The sequence below is a fragment of the Apium graveolens genome, chromosome 6, assembly GCF_009905375.1.
Source record: "Apium graveolens cultivar Ventura chromosome 6, ASM990537v1, whole genome shotgun sequence".
In the NCBI taxonomy this organism is placed as follows: domain Eukaryota; kingdom Viridiplantae; phylum Streptophyta; class Magnoliopsida; order Apiales; family Apiaceae; genus Apium; species Apium graveolens.
In genome coordinates this window covers 60,082,238-60,099,939 of record NC_133652.1, presented here as the reverse complement: position 1 = coordinate 60,099,939, position 17,702 = coordinate 60,082,238, and the positions used below count along the sequence as shown (strand labels likewise).

General features: G+C 33.1%; 2 protein-coding genes across 6 annotated transcripts; one reads left to right on the top strand and one right to left on the bottom strand.

Moving 5' to 3' along the window:
- The first annotated feature begins 4,409 nt into the window (after positions 1 to 4,409).
- LOC141664948 (protein NDL2-like) lies at positions 4,410 to 8,249 on the top strand. 4 transcript variants are annotated; one of them, XM_074470906.1, is made up of 11 exons: positions 4,410 to 4,758; positions 5,433 to 5,532; positions 5,863 to 5,942; positions 6,063 to 6,160; positions 6,315 to 6,375; positions 6,486 to 6,572; positions 6,688 to 6,765; positions 6,849 to 6,905; positions 7,002 to 7,057; positions 7,398 to 7,533; positions 7,636 to 8,249. In XM_074470906.1, the coding sequence occupies exons 1-11, from the start codon at positions 4,699 to 4,701 to the stop codon at positions 7,855 to 7,857; spliced, it is 1,035 nt and encodes a 344-aa protein (XP_074327007.1). In that variant the 5' UTR covers positions 4,410 to 4,698; the 3' UTR covers positions 7,858 to 8,249. The 4 variants fall into 4 exon arrangements, with proteins under 4 accessions (XP_074327007.1, XP_074327008.1, XP_074327005.1 ...); XM_074470907.1 differs by having other exon boundaries at positions 4,411 to 4,758; positions 6,072 to 6,160; XM_074470904.1 differs by having other exon boundaries at positions 4,411 to 4,758; positions 5,845 to 5,942.
- A 191-nt stretch (positions 8,250 to 8,440) lies between these two features.
- On the bottom strand, positions 8,441 to 14,083 carry LOC141664946 (homeobox protein ATH1-like). Of its 2 annotated transcripts, XM_074470903.1 has the most exons (6): positions 13,142 to 14,083; positions 12,991 to 13,062; positions 10,412 to 11,720; positions 9,706 to 10,061; positions 9,373 to 9,433; positions 8,441 to 9,133 (listed from the first exon to the last, which is right to left on the bottom strand). In XM_074470903.1, the coding sequence occupies exons 3-6, from the start codon at positions 11,558 to 11,560 to the stop codon at positions 8,969 to 8,971; spliced, it is 1,731 nt and encodes a 576-aa protein (XP_074327004.1). In that variant the 5' UTR covers positions 11,561 to 11,720; positions 12,991 to 13,062; positions 13,142 to 14,083; the 3' UTR covers positions 8,441 to 8,968. The 2 variants fall into 2 exon arrangements, with proteins under 2 accessions (XP_074327004.1, XP_074327003.1); XM_074470902.1 differs by having other exon boundaries at positions 12,991 to 14,083.
- Positions 14,084 to 17,702: the final 3,619 nt, after the last annotated feature.

The following is a 17,702-nucleotide window of genomic DNA, read 5'->3' as shown; positions in this document are numbered from 1 at the left end:
TAATAATTGATTTGAGATTAATCCCTTGTAACCGATACCGTAGTTGTAACACCTTTCAAGTTTAATAAAAGTTTTATTTAACTTGAATTTTGTTTCACAATTTTATTCCGCATTTTATTCGATTAAACGGTATTGTTTGCATTCAACCCCCCCTTCTACAAACAAATTGGGACCTAACAGAACCAAGATCCCATTCCCGGGCAAAGCATATACTTAGGAGATATCACCTCCTTCGGGAGATTAATAAAAGAGAAGATATACAACATGTAAAGTACATACTGATGATAATGTTGCAGACCCACTGACTAAGGCTTTATCGCAGCAAAAGCAGAAGGTCATACTAGTTCCATGGGTATTAGATACATGGGTGATTGGCTCTAGTGCAAATGGGAGATTGTTAGTGTTTGTGCCCTAGAGACAACACTATTATGTTTATATTATGAAACATTTGGATTATTAATTATGATTATATGGATTATTCTTTAGTAATTTATATCTTTATTTTCTGCGATAAGATGTTAGATTAATAAATGTCCTTATAATATGATATGTAAATCTATATCTCTAAGTACGTGACTTCGAAATGAGATTATGAGAATAGTATTGATATTCCTAAAGGTCCCTAGTCAAGTATTATTGTTAAGGGACGATAATAAATACATTGAGACTGGTGTGTTTGTTGGCTGATGATCACATATCATTAATCATAGGTATGGTGATACTAAAGTTAAAACACAGGCACATGTATTAAATACATGGTGATGGATTGACCCGTTATGAGATACTACATGTTTATAGTGTCATAAGTTAATCTCACAGTGATAATGATGTATTGGTCCTTTGACCTGAAATCATTATATTTCTATACGAGAATTAATATACTTTGATACTATTAAAAGTTATCCTTGACCGGGTAATAATAAAAGTAGACATTGGGTACATTATGAATCGTATGAGAAATATGAATGATCTCGATGGGATTTAGCCCTCCTTTATTAAAGGAGTGATATTATTGGCCTCTTGATTGAGTAAGACTATAAAATGCATGGTTGTGCTCAAATACTGATTTGTTTAATAGTTTACTCATTGATCAAGGAAAGAAGGATTGAACGTTAACAGAGGATGACACAATGCATGCCTCGAGTTTGATCTATAATATGAGGCTAAAAGGATTATATTACATTGTATATTATTCAAGAAAGGTTTAATTTATCACCGATTTAATTATTATTACTTGGGTAACAATGATGTATTACTAGATGCCGCTCATTGTTTATGATTTTAAATTAGATTTAAAATTATTGCCAACGTAATAATAACCTAAAGGGTCGCACAAAGAATGATTGGAGGATTATTTAATTTAAATTCGGATTTAAATTAAATGTAAGTAATTCGAATTATTTGTTATTAATTAAGTGTGACTTAATTAATTAAATAAATAAGAAATTCGAATTTAATATTAAATCTGAAATTAAGTTATTGGATGATTAAGTGAGACTTAATAATACAATAATTAGAATTTCGAATTTAATAATAATATTAACTCTAAAATTCAGTTTAGGGTTGGAGGCCCATTAGCTCTTGCCTATATATTATCTTTTTCTAATAGAATTAGGGTTACACGTTTTATTTGATAAAACATAAACCCTAACAACTTGAAAAGAGATAGAGAGAGTAAAAAGGCGGCCTCAAGAACGTGCTTGTACACACCCATCCTCCAGGCGATCATTCGTGTGGATACCTTTAAGTCGTAGATCGTTCCAGCGACGGGCTACGTGGTGATCATTCAAGACCTCCATCTTTCCATTAACATAAAACTTCTTAAGGTAAACATACTGAACTACGAATTAAATATTGTTTTTCGCATGGATCCTGCGGAGGGTTTCGATTTTTAAGTTTTAAATTTACGTTTTTCGCTGCATTTATTTGTTAAAAACCCTTCAGAACAAACACGTATAACAGATTTTTTAATTCCGCATAAGTGTATACATGATCATTAGATATGAATAATCATCTCTTATATGTAATAAACATAATATCAATATTAATTAAACTCGTATTATAAATTTTATTATTTTCGTATAACTGTATACATGATCATATTAATTTTGTATTATAACGATTAATTTAAAAGTATTACATCATTATTAAATATTACGTGTTATAAGTTGATTAATCTTTATATAAAATAATTAATTTTCTATGTTAGATATTGAATTGTATTATAATTTTAATAATAAGTTATTTTTTTTAGAAATATGTAGGCAACTAAATCAACATATATAAAAAGAAAAAAATGATTAAAAATATTATTACATAACTCTTATTTGACAAATACATATTAAGAGTATTATTATAACATACAAATGATATTGACATGATGGTAATGAACTTTATAAGATAGTGGCTAGACTTGAGTTCGATTCCTAATAGAAACATTTTTGTAAATTTGTAATTTCACGATAATAAAATGTCTCATAAATTTTATGTCCAACTTATACTTTTATATAGATAAAGTATATTGAGATAATTACATTTTGCACCCTCTAGGTTTTGTTCAAATACGATTTTGTACTAGAATTTTATGATAAACATGTTGTTATCCATAATTTTTCTATGTGAAAGCAATTTTCACCCTTTTGACCATTTTCAGTAAGATTTGACCGTTAATTTTAATCATTTGAAGGGTAAAATTGGAATTTCAGCATAAAACATAAGTTACTTTTTTTAAATTCGTATTTAAAATTGAGTGTAACAGTCATAAAATATCAAATTTCGAAACTTTAAATTATATTAATTATTGAAATTTTAAAATTGATTATTTGTATTATTTGGAATTTTTTTAATTTACTAATTTATTTTTAACATCAATTATGATTATATATTTATTTACAATAAAAATTGTTTCATGATGTTTTAATTGACGTTATTAAAATTTTACTCGGCATTAATGTGAAAATTAATTAACATAAAAAATATATTTATATAAATATTTTATCTCATTTAAAATTAAAAATATTAGTATTATTTAAACTTGATACAAAAGTTTCATTTTTATCCCTCAAAAATTTAATAGTAACCATCATTAATAACAGAAAATTGTCAAAGGGGTGCATTTTGCATTCGAACCGAGAGTTAAGGACAGTAAACTTATCCTATTGCCTCCCTCCTCTTCTCCTATACTAGGATTAGGATTTGTCCTTTCTCAAGTTCATAGAGGGGCTTGTATTAGTTTTCTCCGATGGAAAACCTTAACCTAGTATAGGAACAAATGTCTTTTCTCAAGTTCATAGAGGGGCTTCTATTAGTTTTCTCCGATGGAAAACCTTAACCCCTTTATTTTATTCTGTTCTCGTTAATATCTTTTCAATAAAATCCAAATTTTGGGGCGTTTATGTGTCTCTCATGTTGGAGTGTATGTTTTATCTCTCATTTTGGAGTGTTTTGTTATGTTTTTATTCAGTTATGATTGGTTTTATTTGACGTTGGATCTGTTGAGAATGATTTTGTTAATATTTTTGGTGATCTGGAAAACCTTTATCGAAATTGGGGTGGTGGTGATTGTAACAAGTGCTCACATTTCACAGCCAAATATTATTCATCCTTCGAGAGTTTACACATTCGCCATGTTTATAACTGATGTCCGGAATTTAGATGGTTGAGGTGCATTCGGCATGCCTATTGCTGATATTCGGCATGTAGATAGCTGGGGTGCCGCTTCTCCATTATCAGTTTATGCGATTGGTATTTCCGAACATTAGACTAACAATGATTTTTACGTGATACGGTTAATTGCAATGTTACTATTTTGAGGGATGTTGGTGCAGTTTGGATCGTTTAGAATGTCTTTGATTTTGTGTTCAGTTTAAAAAAAAAAATCAGTGTGTTAAATGATCAGAAAACAAATTATCTAATTATTTTTTGTATGTTAATTATTTTCCAACATGATTGTATAGGCAGTTGGGTTTGTTTCGACTGTATTATGTTCAAGTTAATGAAAACTATTTTTTATTTGAAAAAAAAGAATAAATTTGGATTTGAATTAATTTCAGCACAGTTAATTTTTTACTTTCAATGGGTTCACATATGAGTATAATCTTACGATAAAGGAACAAAATAAACAAGAAACTTGTTAGCCCAGATGAAATGTGAAAGAAAAAGGTAGATAGGCAGTAAAACCGAAAATAAGTCTAACAAACTGCTTACTCGGGTCGAGAATAATGTAGGGGAAAGTCACAGTTATGAAATGACTAAAATATTAAAAGGCATTAAATGATGTCAACGTCAAATGAGGGATAGGAGAGCAGGGGTGTTTTGGTAAAATAACATAAAATTCTGTCGGTCTCTTCTCTGATTCGTAACTGTGGGTTGGGGATTTTATTTATAAACAAGGAAGGGGGGGTACCTACCTCGTGAATGAGAGCGTCGGTGAGCCCGTGCCTGTTACACACCCCTTGTGTTTTACAGAAAATAACTAACACCAACATTTTTTTAGAGAGATAACATCTATATTGTACACACGCATTGTGTGTGCATATACGCTTGTGTATAGATTGCTACTAGTATTTATAAGCTAGCTACCCACTGAGAGAGAGAGAGAGAGAGCGTGAGAGAGAGTATAAGTGATGACTTTTTAGAGAGAGATAAAGAGTATATTGTAGTAGTATTTTTAAGGGAGAGGGAGAGAGAGAGAGAGAGATGACGGAGCGGAGTGATTCGGTTTCCATTGACATGGAGACGATCTCGCTAACTGGAAAGGTATCATTTATACATTACATGCATTCATTAGTGTGTGTCTCTGTGTGCAGTTATATAGTACTGAAATTACAGTTTCTGACACTTATTTCAAGTGTTTTTGAGCTGTGTATTCTTCTAATTCTGTTGTGCAAATCAACTTTTTGATTCATCATCATGCATGTGCAATTCTATCTTATTGTTTTCGATGAATATTAGTTGTTGTTCTTATTCGTTATGTGTTCGATCGATTGCATTTGCATTCATTGTGGACTTGTTTGCAACATAGTCTCTTCATAAGCAGATCAATATTATTTACAGCTTCAACTGTCAACTTGTTGTTATCCTTTTGAAAATTGTTGAAACATATCCATATATCTTTATGCAACAGTTATTTATTTGTGCTTAAATTACGGAAGATTGTTATAGGTTGTTTCTTTGTTATTCTTTATGTATTCACTCTGCCCCTAATCAAAGGGCAACACAGAATTGTGACCACTGCACATGGGATATTAATAATTCAATTATAACCAAAATATGCCAAACTTGGTACAATTGATCTATTCTACCGTTTTAGGTAAATAATTCCCATGAAGTTTTGGACTTAATGAAGGTCTAGTTTTCGGTTTTGACTGATACGGTTATAATCTGTTTTCTTATGTGTTTAACTTAATGTGCTCTTATTCATTTTTTTTTAGGACTACCTAATAAAAACTAGTCATGGTTCGGTTTCTGTTGCTGTGTTTGGAGATCAGGACAAGCCAGCTTTAGTTACTTACCCTGATTTGGCATTAAACTGTAAGTGGTTTTGCTGAAATTTACTGTAATTACTGTTTGGTTTTTGCCCGTATATCCTCTGATAATGTTTCTTTAGGTTATATTCCATGTAGTCTGTGCATTGTTCTGTTACTTGCTATAAGCCTGCGCGCTGCAGACACGATATTTATCCATTGTTGTGCTGCAAATATAAAGATTTCAGTAACAAATCTATTCTGCAAAGAATTAAATATATCTTATGTTATATTTCCTAGCTTTTGGGCGCTTGGAATTTATTTAAAAAACCTACTATTGCTTAAAATCTCTTTCTTCCTTTTGTATGTGATTAAGCAGATATGTCCTGTTTTGAAGGGCTGTTAATGTGTCCAGAAGCATTTTCGTTGCTGCTCCATAACTTTTGCATTTATCACATTAGTCCTCCCGGGCATGAGGTCAGTACTTCAACAACTTGAACTGTTCAATTTATTATTCTTGCAAAATTTGTGCTTGTGCTTAAATACCTTTTAGCACCATCAATCACATTGTTTCTTATTTAGTACTATATTCAAGAGTTATTGCAGTTGGGAGCTGCTATTATGAGGCCTGATGACCCTGTGTTATCTGTTGATGACTTGGCAGATCAGGTTGCTGAGATTCTTGATTTTTTTGGGTAAGCAAATATTTTTCGGAACACTTTTTTTTCTTTTGATTGTTTCTTCTCGTTTGGGAGCTTTATAATCTATTCATAATTGTTACTTCCTAAGAAACTTGCATTTGATTTATCTCTGAATTAATTTCCTCTATTCTTGAATTCCAATATCCAGACTTGGTAAAGTGATGTGCATGGGAGTAACAGCTGGTGCTTACATCCTTACTCTGTTTGCTGTAAGCTCTGGCCTTTGTATGTATTATGCATAATTTGAACTGAGCGATTTCTTTAAGTCTTTAACTATGGAGGTATATAATTGGTTGATGTTGTGCATCATTGGCAACAGATAAAATATTCATGCAGGGTACTTGGTCTGATACTTGTGTCCCCTCTATGTCAAGGACCCTGCTGGACAGAATGGTTGTATAACAAGGTTAAATTTCTAAACCTCCTAGTTGTTTTGAAGAGTAAAAAGAAAGGAGTTGTATTTGGATTTGGGGGGCTGGAACAGTTGGTATCTTCTTCTTACTTGGGTCCATTATTTACAGGTTATGTCAAATTTACTGTACTTCTATGGCATGTGCGGTTTAGTGAAGGAGTTGTTGCTAATGCGTTACTTTAGCAAGGTAACTTTCTGCTCCGGATCCATAAAATTTGATACATGCTTCTTAACAAATATTGGGCTCATTGGCTATATAATGTACAACAGGACGTTCGGGGCAATGTCCAAGTACCAGAGTCAGATGTTGTTCAAGCGTGCAGAAGAGTATATTTCTATTTTCTTGTTTAGGTTCATGACTGTAGATAATGATACTCTATTAGGCAGCTTGTTGAATACTGCAAGTCTATGCTTTCTTTGCAGTTTCTAGGTGAGAGGCAAAGTCCAAACGTTCTAAGATTTTTGGACACTATTAATGGGTACGTAGCTTTTCTAGAAATGAAATTACTTGCTTTTCTAGAAATGAAATTACTTTCTTCTATGCATGCACAAGACCCATGTAAAAATATTTGTGATGTTATAATACGGTTTTGTTTATATATTGGGGTTCATGTTGGTGCTAGGATGTATTATATTTGTCACATAGTTGCATGTGAAAGGTCCCTGCAAGTGTTATATAATATAAATCAATTCATAGCTATTAGACAGTATTTAGTTGTGTGCCTTGTTGAGTAATATGTGAACCAAGAGTTACCTTAATCATTACTGAGATATCCAAAGAATGTATGAATGGACTTAAGTTTTGCTTTACTTGAGCAGGAGACCAGACATCTCTGAGGGGTTGAAAAGGCTACAATGTCGGTCGTTAATATTCATCGGGGAGAATTCTCCATTCCACCACGAGTCTCTTCACATGACTTCAAAACTAGATAGAAGATACACTGCCTTGGTAGAGGTATGTAACACAATTTTGTAGTGCCAAACTCACTTCTCAGTTGTTTGTCAGTATAAACACATATAAGAACATGAGGTTGTACCTGATTTTTATGGTTGCCAGGTTCAGCATTGTGGGTCTGTGGTAACAGAAGAGCAACCTGATGCAATGTTAATACCGCTGGAATACTTCCTTATGGGGTATGGCTTCTACCGACCATCTCAATATAATCTGAGTCCGAGAAGTCCCTTGAGTCCGACTTGCATATCTCCCGAGCTTTTCTCACCGGAAAGCATGGGCCTAAAGTTGAAACCTATAAAAACAAGAATTCCTCTTGAAATATAATAGATTGTAGATATAGGTAGGAGCTATGGTTTTGTAATATGTGTATCAGCGTAACGTAAGCGTTCGAAGCATCAACCAACTTGGTTGTGAAACTGTGTATTATGTAGAGAAGGAAAGTGATGGAGGATTGCAGATGTGGAGATGATAAATAAAGATGAAGGGTACAGGCATTAGGAAAAGGATAGCTTTGAATTTTTGTGCTGCTAAAGATGAGCAGAGTAATTTACCTGTAATGATATATGTACAAGTATAAGACTGAAGAAGATGAGGAATGAGAAAACTATACAATATACACACAGTTGCTGCCATACTTGGCTATACAGGCAACTTGCACTTCTGTGGCATTAAAACTCGGTCTTTCTTTGACAAGGTAACAAGATTAGCAAAGACAATTTGCATGTGGGTTTTAGAATATTACTTTCTCATTTTCAAAAATATTTCCTACCTACCTCATACACAAGTATAGTTGAACTTTTGCTACCAAAAAATGCCATTTTGAATTACTAGTGATCTCAGCTTGATCGCCATTTTTAACTTGTACAAATCGCCATTTTTTTAGTTCTAATTGGATGTATGAAAGAAGTGCTCAAACAACCTTCACATGCATTATTCATTGCTTACTTTCTTCCCAAGAATTCTGAAGTTAAGTTTTTCAGCATCAGAGTCTTTGATAAACACCAACCTAACCTTGGCAGCGGTAGCAGATTATTCAACTTAATAGATAATATACTAATATATTACACAATATACACCATGAGCCAATACAACCTAACTCTCCCAAGTCCACTTCTGGCACCATGAGCCAATACAATCTAACTCTCCCAAGTCCACTTCTGGAAATCTGTTACCTTACAGTGAGCTAGCTTTGTGACCGGGAAGAAACGAGATCAAGTGAGCGATATCAAGTGAGCACCTTTACAGATCTTGGACTTGGAACTAGTAGACTTTCAGAGGCAGGCAAGCACGAGGATGAATATGCATGCTCAAATTACCACCAAGAGACTAATAACAAACCACAAAGGTTTGTAGCTTAATAAAACACAAATATAGTGTCATTAATATGTGTTTACACTTGTACCCTATATGATCAAGCATGCTTTACCACGTTGTATCAGATCATTCTAAATCTTTGGCTATCCATATTAAAGTGGTTTCGATGTTGGCTATTAATTTCTTCACCATTCTGACAAGCTTTCCTTCTGTTCATCTCTGAGTACATTTCGTCTATCATGGGTTTCCAAAGCCGAACTCGAGCATTTATAAACCAATTAGATACCTGATTATGCAACAAATACAAGTCAGGAGAAAAAAAGATTAATCGAAGAAAGTTGAGAATCAATTAAAGTTTTGCAAAGCTTCAGAGTTAAAAATGGATGAAATGATACATGATAATTCATAGAAAGAGTAAACCTTCATGCCTCCCCCCACCCCTTATTCATTTTCTGGTTCCACCACTGAAGAAGGTAGCAGTGTGTGCATGAGATTTAATTATGTACGAGGAAAGTTGCTAATTACCTGACTTCTTGTTAATCCACTTTTTACTGCAAGCAAATGTTTGTCTGCATCTTTTGGATACCTACAAACAGTATACTCAATCGCTAAGAAAGATCCTCAGATTTGTTGAGAATGACATGGATCAAAACTTCTTTTCTATTAGAATACGTGAAAAATAAACATTCATAAAAGCTATTGGTTGTAAATATCAATAGAGCACTCTTGTGTGCTACAAAACAATCTCAGCATCAGTAATACACTCATGACAGATAAATGCTGTGCTACAAAACAATCTCAGCATCAGTAATACACTCATGACAGATAAATGCTAGATGCTTTAAGGTAAGTACTTACGGATGAAGAAAGTTCTGAAACATCCATGCCCTAAGAACTGAGACGGATCTTTCAGGTAGTCCTCTTTGGGGTCTCCATAATTGATGGTCTTTTTGCCTCAGCTGCTGAAGAGCCCACTGCTTCTGGATAAACGACGTTTCAAAGGACCTGTCCTCTTCTTCACTACCTTCTTCGTTAACATGTACTCCTATAGATAGGATGTAATTGCTTATTCTCTCCCGCAGGCTTTGATACGAGAGAGAGATAGTTCGAAGAGCAAATCGAGCATGTATTTGAGGATCCAGTTCAGTTACAGCATGGAATGCTGATATTACTTTATGGATTTCATCCAATGATTGGTTGTATCTATTGTCAACCTGCATGTTAAAATGTGATTACAATGAGCATAATGTAGAACTAAAAATTTAAGGCCTTCATCAAGAACATATAATCATATCAATATGTATGTAAGAATCATGTGTATCAAACAATGACAAAATTTTGAAGTCCATGCCGTTTAACAAATTACTAGAAATAGAAACACTTATGTTTGGAGATTCAATTTCAAGACTTTGAGATTGGAACTGAAAGCATGCTTGAATTGTCATTTGTCAACTATATTTTAGGCCTCAAATTACTCTATTAATTTTATTTTGAGTTACCAGATTCACTGTATGTCAAACCAGATATAATTGTAATTGGAAAGAGGTTTCCTTTGAGAAAATACCATCTCTAGCAAATTGATCAAATGCTTCTTCTTTGCTGCAGCTTCCTGTGCAGACAACATAAGGTCATTACCAGCAGGTCCCATTACTGTCGATCGTCTTCCAGAGGACGGATCAAAAGAGAATGAGGAGTTCTCCTCTGGTACAACCCCACTAGTTGGGTAGTTTAAATGACCTGAATTTCCAAGTGAATACCTTGCAATTCCAGCAAGAATTTCTTGCATCTCATTAAGAAATCTTGCACCTGATAAGAAATCTGAAAGCTGGACAGGTTTTTTGCCAAAAGTTGTAGATAGATTTTTGCTGTTCCAAGAAGTTTGCTCTATGTCCAGTTGTCTTCCATGCAAATATTGACGACTTAAACCCGAACCACTCATCCCTGAACAATGTTCCAAAACTGTTGTTCCACCAATTGTTGCAGGCTGGCTTGTTAAAAGACTCAAGGAAAGCCCATTGCTATATTTGGAGGAATCAGATGTATTATCAAAGCTCATATTGTTATTTTCTGATGATGTCCACCCATTATGGTCGTTTCCCCTGTTCTGGTAAGCTTCAAGTCCAGTCCTCTGGGGAACTGTCACAGCTGATTGAGGAGCAGCAAACTTGTTGGAGTCCCATCTACAGCTAACACTGCCTAGCATTCCATCGTTACCATAGTCTACAGAAGTTCCATACGAACTTTGTACAATATCAGCATATTCATTTGAACGTATAATTTCTGGAACTTCTCTATGATGTTCCGCATACCCCAACCTCTCCGTGTCATGATGTTCAAATCTTCCAGCCAAAAGGGTCGTGAGGGAAGTAGTAGAAATGGGCATTCCTGCCTTGAATCGATCTTCAACCTCTTTGTTACTTAATGGGCCTGGTGTGCATATTGAGGTATTTCCAGTAACATTTCTGTCAAGCTGTGAACTTTTAAGAATCAGTGAGTTAGAAGTACCAATCCCGGAATGGCTTCTCAACTGATGGACACCATGGAGTTCATCTGGGAGTGCAGGAAATCCAGCCATTATCTGGTTTTGGTTGGTTAGATTATGTGGATGGGACTGAAGAAGAGAAACCAAGGAGGAAGATAAAACATTTGCACTTCCAGAAACGGGGTTCTGGTAGACCATATCCACTGGCGCACCAAATATATCATTATCCATTATAGTGGGCAAGGACTAAAACTCGAAAAAAAACTTTAAAATCTGCAGCTTCTTAATACATTACATGTCACTTCTGTTCCAGAAGATCTCTCAAATATCAGGAGACAGGCTACAATCAGGTAATCTTAATGTCCCAATTAGCTCTGCACCACTCAATAAGCTGCAGAACAGAATGAGCGAAGAAGCTCACTTATAAAGATATATTTATAAAACTTGAAAGGTACATATATATCTTATTATCATTTATATATGGTTATGAATATATGATAGTAAACTAATATGATTTTATACTTGACAAACAATAATGAAAATCCAATTAAATAGAAAAATTGTATACCATCGTGCCTTGGCTGCCTATCAAATCTTTTGAATAAAACGGATACTACTAGGATACACAGAACCATCAGATCCACTAGGATGAAAATTTATTTAACACCTCAGAGGTTAATGCAAATGGGATTACTTGACTCACCTGTTTGACATGAGGCCACTATATAGAACTTAATTACCAAAAAAAGAAAGCCTAAACTGTGGTGCCTAACTTAATATAAAGCTTAAGCTACACATACCAATTCCTAGACATCATATACATTTGTTAATCACTGTTTATAAAACTATCAATGTCTAACCTTAGCAAAGGCATTATAAAGTGTACAGTTATTAACTGTGGTTGGCAAGTTGGCAACCATGCTTGTGCAGCGTTTGGGAGAACTTGGCAATTTTATTAAACAAATACAGGAAAAGGATTGCTGTGTTGACATAGTGCCCAACCCAGTTCCAGACACAGAAACAGCATAAATTTGGAGAACTTCAGTTCTCCATAAAAAGCTTTATGCAAAATGCACTTTAGTTTGGCTGTAGATAATCTTTATGATCCCTGGCACATAGGTATGACAACTAACTAACAATTCTAGGCCACTCAGAAAGAAGGCCACTAAAAAAGAAATGATCGCATATCTACAAAATGGTTCACTATTTTCCTAGTGTCAATCTTCATCTTGTTAATGCAAACTCTGCATAATTACTTGCTAATCATCTTGCTGTGCACACCAATATTTTCATTAATTAGTAACACTCTCACTATACTTGCCGTGATCCCCCCCCCCCCAATCCCATGCACACCTTTTACCAGAAAACCGTGATGCAGTTATAATCGACTAAACTTCAACGATAAAACTAGAGCAATGGGGTATTTCCACACTGTTACTGTATTAACCTTCAAAGCATAAAATACGAAATATGTCGAAGAATACTAATGCACAGTTAAACAACAAGCTGAAGATACATGTTAACAAACAATCAAGCTAAATTGAATACAATCAGCCTCAGAGTTCAAAGATAACTCATAGAATAGAATGTATAACTGGATAAATGCAGGTACAAGGAAAGTAGAAATTGAAAAACAAATCAAGTTCAAAGTGGTGACCAACCTAAATGACTTGCAAAGAAAGTGTAACACCATTCACCAGGAGATCAAATTCTTGGAAATGTTGGAGTTGTTCCTTAACATTGATCAGGAATATAAGGGGTCATACTTGTAAAGATAATTCTAATTTCATATCAGAACATAGAAATACATACAATTTATAAAAGGGACAGGGTGGGCAGTTTCTGAATGGATTGACACACTCCTATATGTAGTTTTCCTGAAAGAACCCAAAACAAGGCAAATGATGTACAAAGTTCAAAAGAAATCATTGTTTTCCTTTTCTCCCAAACAGTACAAAATCAAAAGGTTAAGAAACAGTGCTAAAAGAGAGGGTTGAATTTTTCTCCTTTAACATAAACAACAAGATGTGAAAGCACACAAGGACTCATGCACTAACATTACCATTCTCAAAAACTAAAAACAAATGAGTGCAAAGCAAATGCAAAAAAGTGGGTTACTCTTTGCTTGCATGAAAGAAAAGTAAGAACAACTATGCTATGTAGTAGACTAGTAGTGTGTATGTAGTATCTCTCATGTACACTACACAAACCCCAAGAGACTGGAAAAGTAATACAGAGTCAGAGGCCATGAATAATCATGATCACCTCTCTCTCTCTCTCTCTCGGCTAAAGCCAAACAGAAGAGTAACTCAAAATGCACACTAGACTTTAAAGTTCAAAACACAAAATAGGGTCTTGTAAACCAAAGGACAATCATCTGAGATGCACCACATAAAGAAAGAAAGAGAGCAATAAAGAGCCAAAAAAGGGCTGTGCAGAGTGTTAGAAGGATAAATAGAATGGACCCATATTAAATAAGACTCAACACAACAGACACAAAAGACTAAAAAACAAAGTACATTCAAAATACATACATACATCAGCTGTATGTATGTATGTATGTATAGAGAGTTAGATACAGAAAAATGAAGGTGATTATACTGATCTTTAATGGTGCAGTGCCACTCATTTGTGTTGCAGGCTTTAAAGAGAGGCCAGGGTCCCTGTTATCTTGCATTTTCTCCCTCCTAATCTTTTGAGAAAACTCATCTTTATTTTGTCCTGCTTAATTATTTGCACTCATCAAAATCAAAAATTAATTTTATTTTCTGATCAAACTTCTGTTCATGGCAGAGACTTCTCTCATTCTCAAGCTCATTTTTTAAGAAAGAACAGAGCTTTACTTTTTGTACTACAATAAAGAAAAACAAAAGAAAGCAAATGTGATGAGAATGCAGAGTAGAAATGGTAGCAAAGTTTTAGACTTTCTTATTTGAAATCTAACAACTAAGAAATTATGGCAATTACCTGCTGTTACACCAACACAAGTTACTTGTTTGCATGTGTGCATCTACTGTGGTCTGTGTGTTGTTAACTTGTTTTGTTGAATATGAATAGTGTTTACGAGTGAAATGATTTTTGGATGATGACGTCAGCAAAGACAAAAATTGTAGTAATGATTTGAGTTGGGTTTTTGAGAAAATCTAGTGGATAGATTCAGTTTGTTGTATGTATTTATTGGTGGTACAATACAACAATTAAAGTCCATCTACTTTTTACAATTTTTTTTATTTCATGTTGTAAATTGTAAATTTGTACGGTCAGGAGTGGTATATAGCAGATGACAAGAATAAATCCAAATATCCTCCATCTTAAAATATGGTGATAAAAAAAAAAGGTAAAGTGTAATTTATGTAGCTGTATTTTAGTTATCATATCGCTTGAAATAGTCATCTTTGAAAATTAGCATGTGTTATGCTGAAGTTTTAAAAAACTTGCAAAATGTGCGTAATTGTCAAGTCCGCGTAATTATGTTTATTTTTTTAGGCTAAAGTTGTCTTTTCATTACTCGAACATTTGAGGAGGGTTACTTTATGATTACATTTTACTTTTCATTATTCTCCTCGTATATCACCAAGGAAGGTGAACCATTTCTCACGCTCAAACTGACTTGTCATCGCTACCAATAGTGTGATTCAAAGAACAAAGAAGTATACCATCCTCGAGAATGTCTACATTATGGAGGTATATGTTATGTTCTTAATCTAAGATTTTTTATTTTTCTTAAATCCATTCGTTGTAAATTATTATACGATGATAATACATAACATAAATTAGATTTGATGTAATAGAATAGAATGTTGTAAAGTTATTTTATGTTGAATAGTTGTGGTCTTCACAAATATGCATGTGTGGTCTTTAGTTTTTGATAAACAAAGCACTAAAATATTCATTATGTGGTCCCTTGTATTTTATTCTGTCTATAAAATGTATATCCAAACTAGAAATTTTTGTCCGCTGGGCTTGGCCTTTGTAAATTAAAACTTTATCTTATTATTTAAATTTATTTGTTAATATAATTTTTGATTTTCTTTACTTTTTTATATGAGTAACAAATTATTTTAATAAGATATTGAAAACTAATTTTTATTGACGTATATTAATAATGTATCTCTATTGACTAATTCTATTAATTATCAAATTTTGGTCAAAGTGGCACAGTTTAACACTAATTTACATTACAAATTTACTTCAGTTAGAAAAAATCTCAAATGATCAACTAAATTTCCTTTATTTCACTTGAATTTTCATATCTCAGAACCATGAAGATTCAATATTTTATTTTTTTTGAGTGTATCTAAAAATTTAGCAGTTTATTAAAATATATTCATAATTGATATTCTCTTAAAAAGAATATGAAATTTATATCTTCTCCAAATTATGTTTTTAAAAGTATTCATAGATAAAAACATTGCTTATAAAATTTATATTTTAGTAATATGAGAAATTTACTTGAAATTGCACAAATATAAGCAAATAAAAACTGCTCTATTTGATAATTGCAGGGCAAGTACATAAAGTTCTGTGAATTATCAAATATTATTTGAGATCAAGTTAGTATTCTACCAATTGATCACTAAAATAATATAACAAAGTTGTGAAAACCTCTCAGCAAAACAATGATTAAAGATAACTATTTTATCTTGATAGTATATTTACAATCACTAAGTATATAGAACTAAAAGATACAGAGTGAGAAGAAAGTGAGAAGAAATACAGGAGAATAAAATACATGAAAGTCACTTGTAAATATTAAATAATGTCCAAAATCATAACGCACCGACCAACATATCCACAAACACAAAAACATAACAAATAGACGGGGTTCAAATAAATTCTTCCTGATTACATACTTTTAGTTATTTGAATGAAAAACATACTCTAAAATACAATAATTTATGACACTTCTTCAACTTTCAGTTGCAAAACACTACTGCTTGTCGGTACTTGTTCATCCTCAAACTCTGGATTGTCGTCAAGGCAGGTCTGAAACTTTCATATGCGATACATCAGAAAATTTGGAATTAGTGTGCTAAAACATACATATATCAACTCTGAGGCCCTTGTAACCTGCTACATGAAACACTTGATAATCATAATAGCATAACTATATTTCCATTCTCGTGTTGTTTGAAGGTCATGCTTGAGATATAATTAGTCTATATATTGTTGGTTAGGTCCTGGTTTAAACCGCGTACATCAATATTTTTTTAGACCGTGTCCAGGAGGCTTTGTACAAAACTAATATAGACTGGTGGGCTAATAAAATAGCATGATAGATCGTAAACACTTTTCACACATAAATAATGATTTTTTCATTAACATTTGAAAATATCTAACTGCTTTTACAGAAGAAAAAACAATATCTTGAAATGTATACCTTTCGTCTCACTTATGATCACTTGAGCCTCTAATTTTCTCAACTTTGTAATTTTATCTTTTCTTATTAAATTTGACACATCTAAAACTTTATCCTAAAGTCTGTGAAGTTATGATGTATTTATCCAGTTTAGATATATATGTAAACTATCTCAAATAATACTTTTTTAAAGTTATATTTCAAAAAAGTTTAATATGTTTCGGCTAACGACCATCCACATGACGGTAATGCTCATGTCAATAGAAGTACATCTAGATATCTTAAAAAATAATATGTAAACATTTCACATGATTAGCCAATTAACGTTAACCCCAAAATTTTTTAACTATGAGAATATTTTATAAGAAGTGTTGATAAAATAACAAACCTCTGTAATCTGATATAAAGTTTTGTGAGTTCATCTACAGCGACTCTTGATGAGACTTTCTTCGATGACGATTGTGAGTCTTATGACCATCAAGACGTTTCCTGCAAAATATTTACAATTTGCCTAAAATATAATTTGTCACACAAATTGTCACATAACTCATTTAAAGGTACTACAAAGTTATATTGTGACAACAAATCAGCTACAATATTGCACACAATCTTGTCCGACATGATCGAACAAAATATGTTGAAAGTGATCGCTGTTTTATTAAAGAAAATATGGAGAGTGGACTGACCAACCAGCAAAACAACTAGCGGATGTCTTAAAGAAGGGACTTCCTGATACATCGTTTGATAGTATCATAAAAATGGGAATAAAGAATATTTATTCACCAGTTTTAGGAGGAGTGTCGACAGCTTGAGGAGGAGTGTTGACAATGCGGTCCAGATTCATTGAATATGTTCCTCTGGAAGATTATTCTCTGATTTGGTAGTAATTACCATATTTTCAGGGATTTAATTCTTGATTTATCTAGTCAATACAAGCTGTCATGATACAGTATATTTGACTGTGAACCCTTGTCAGTATATTTAGTTGTGAACCCTTGTTGTACTAACCATGTT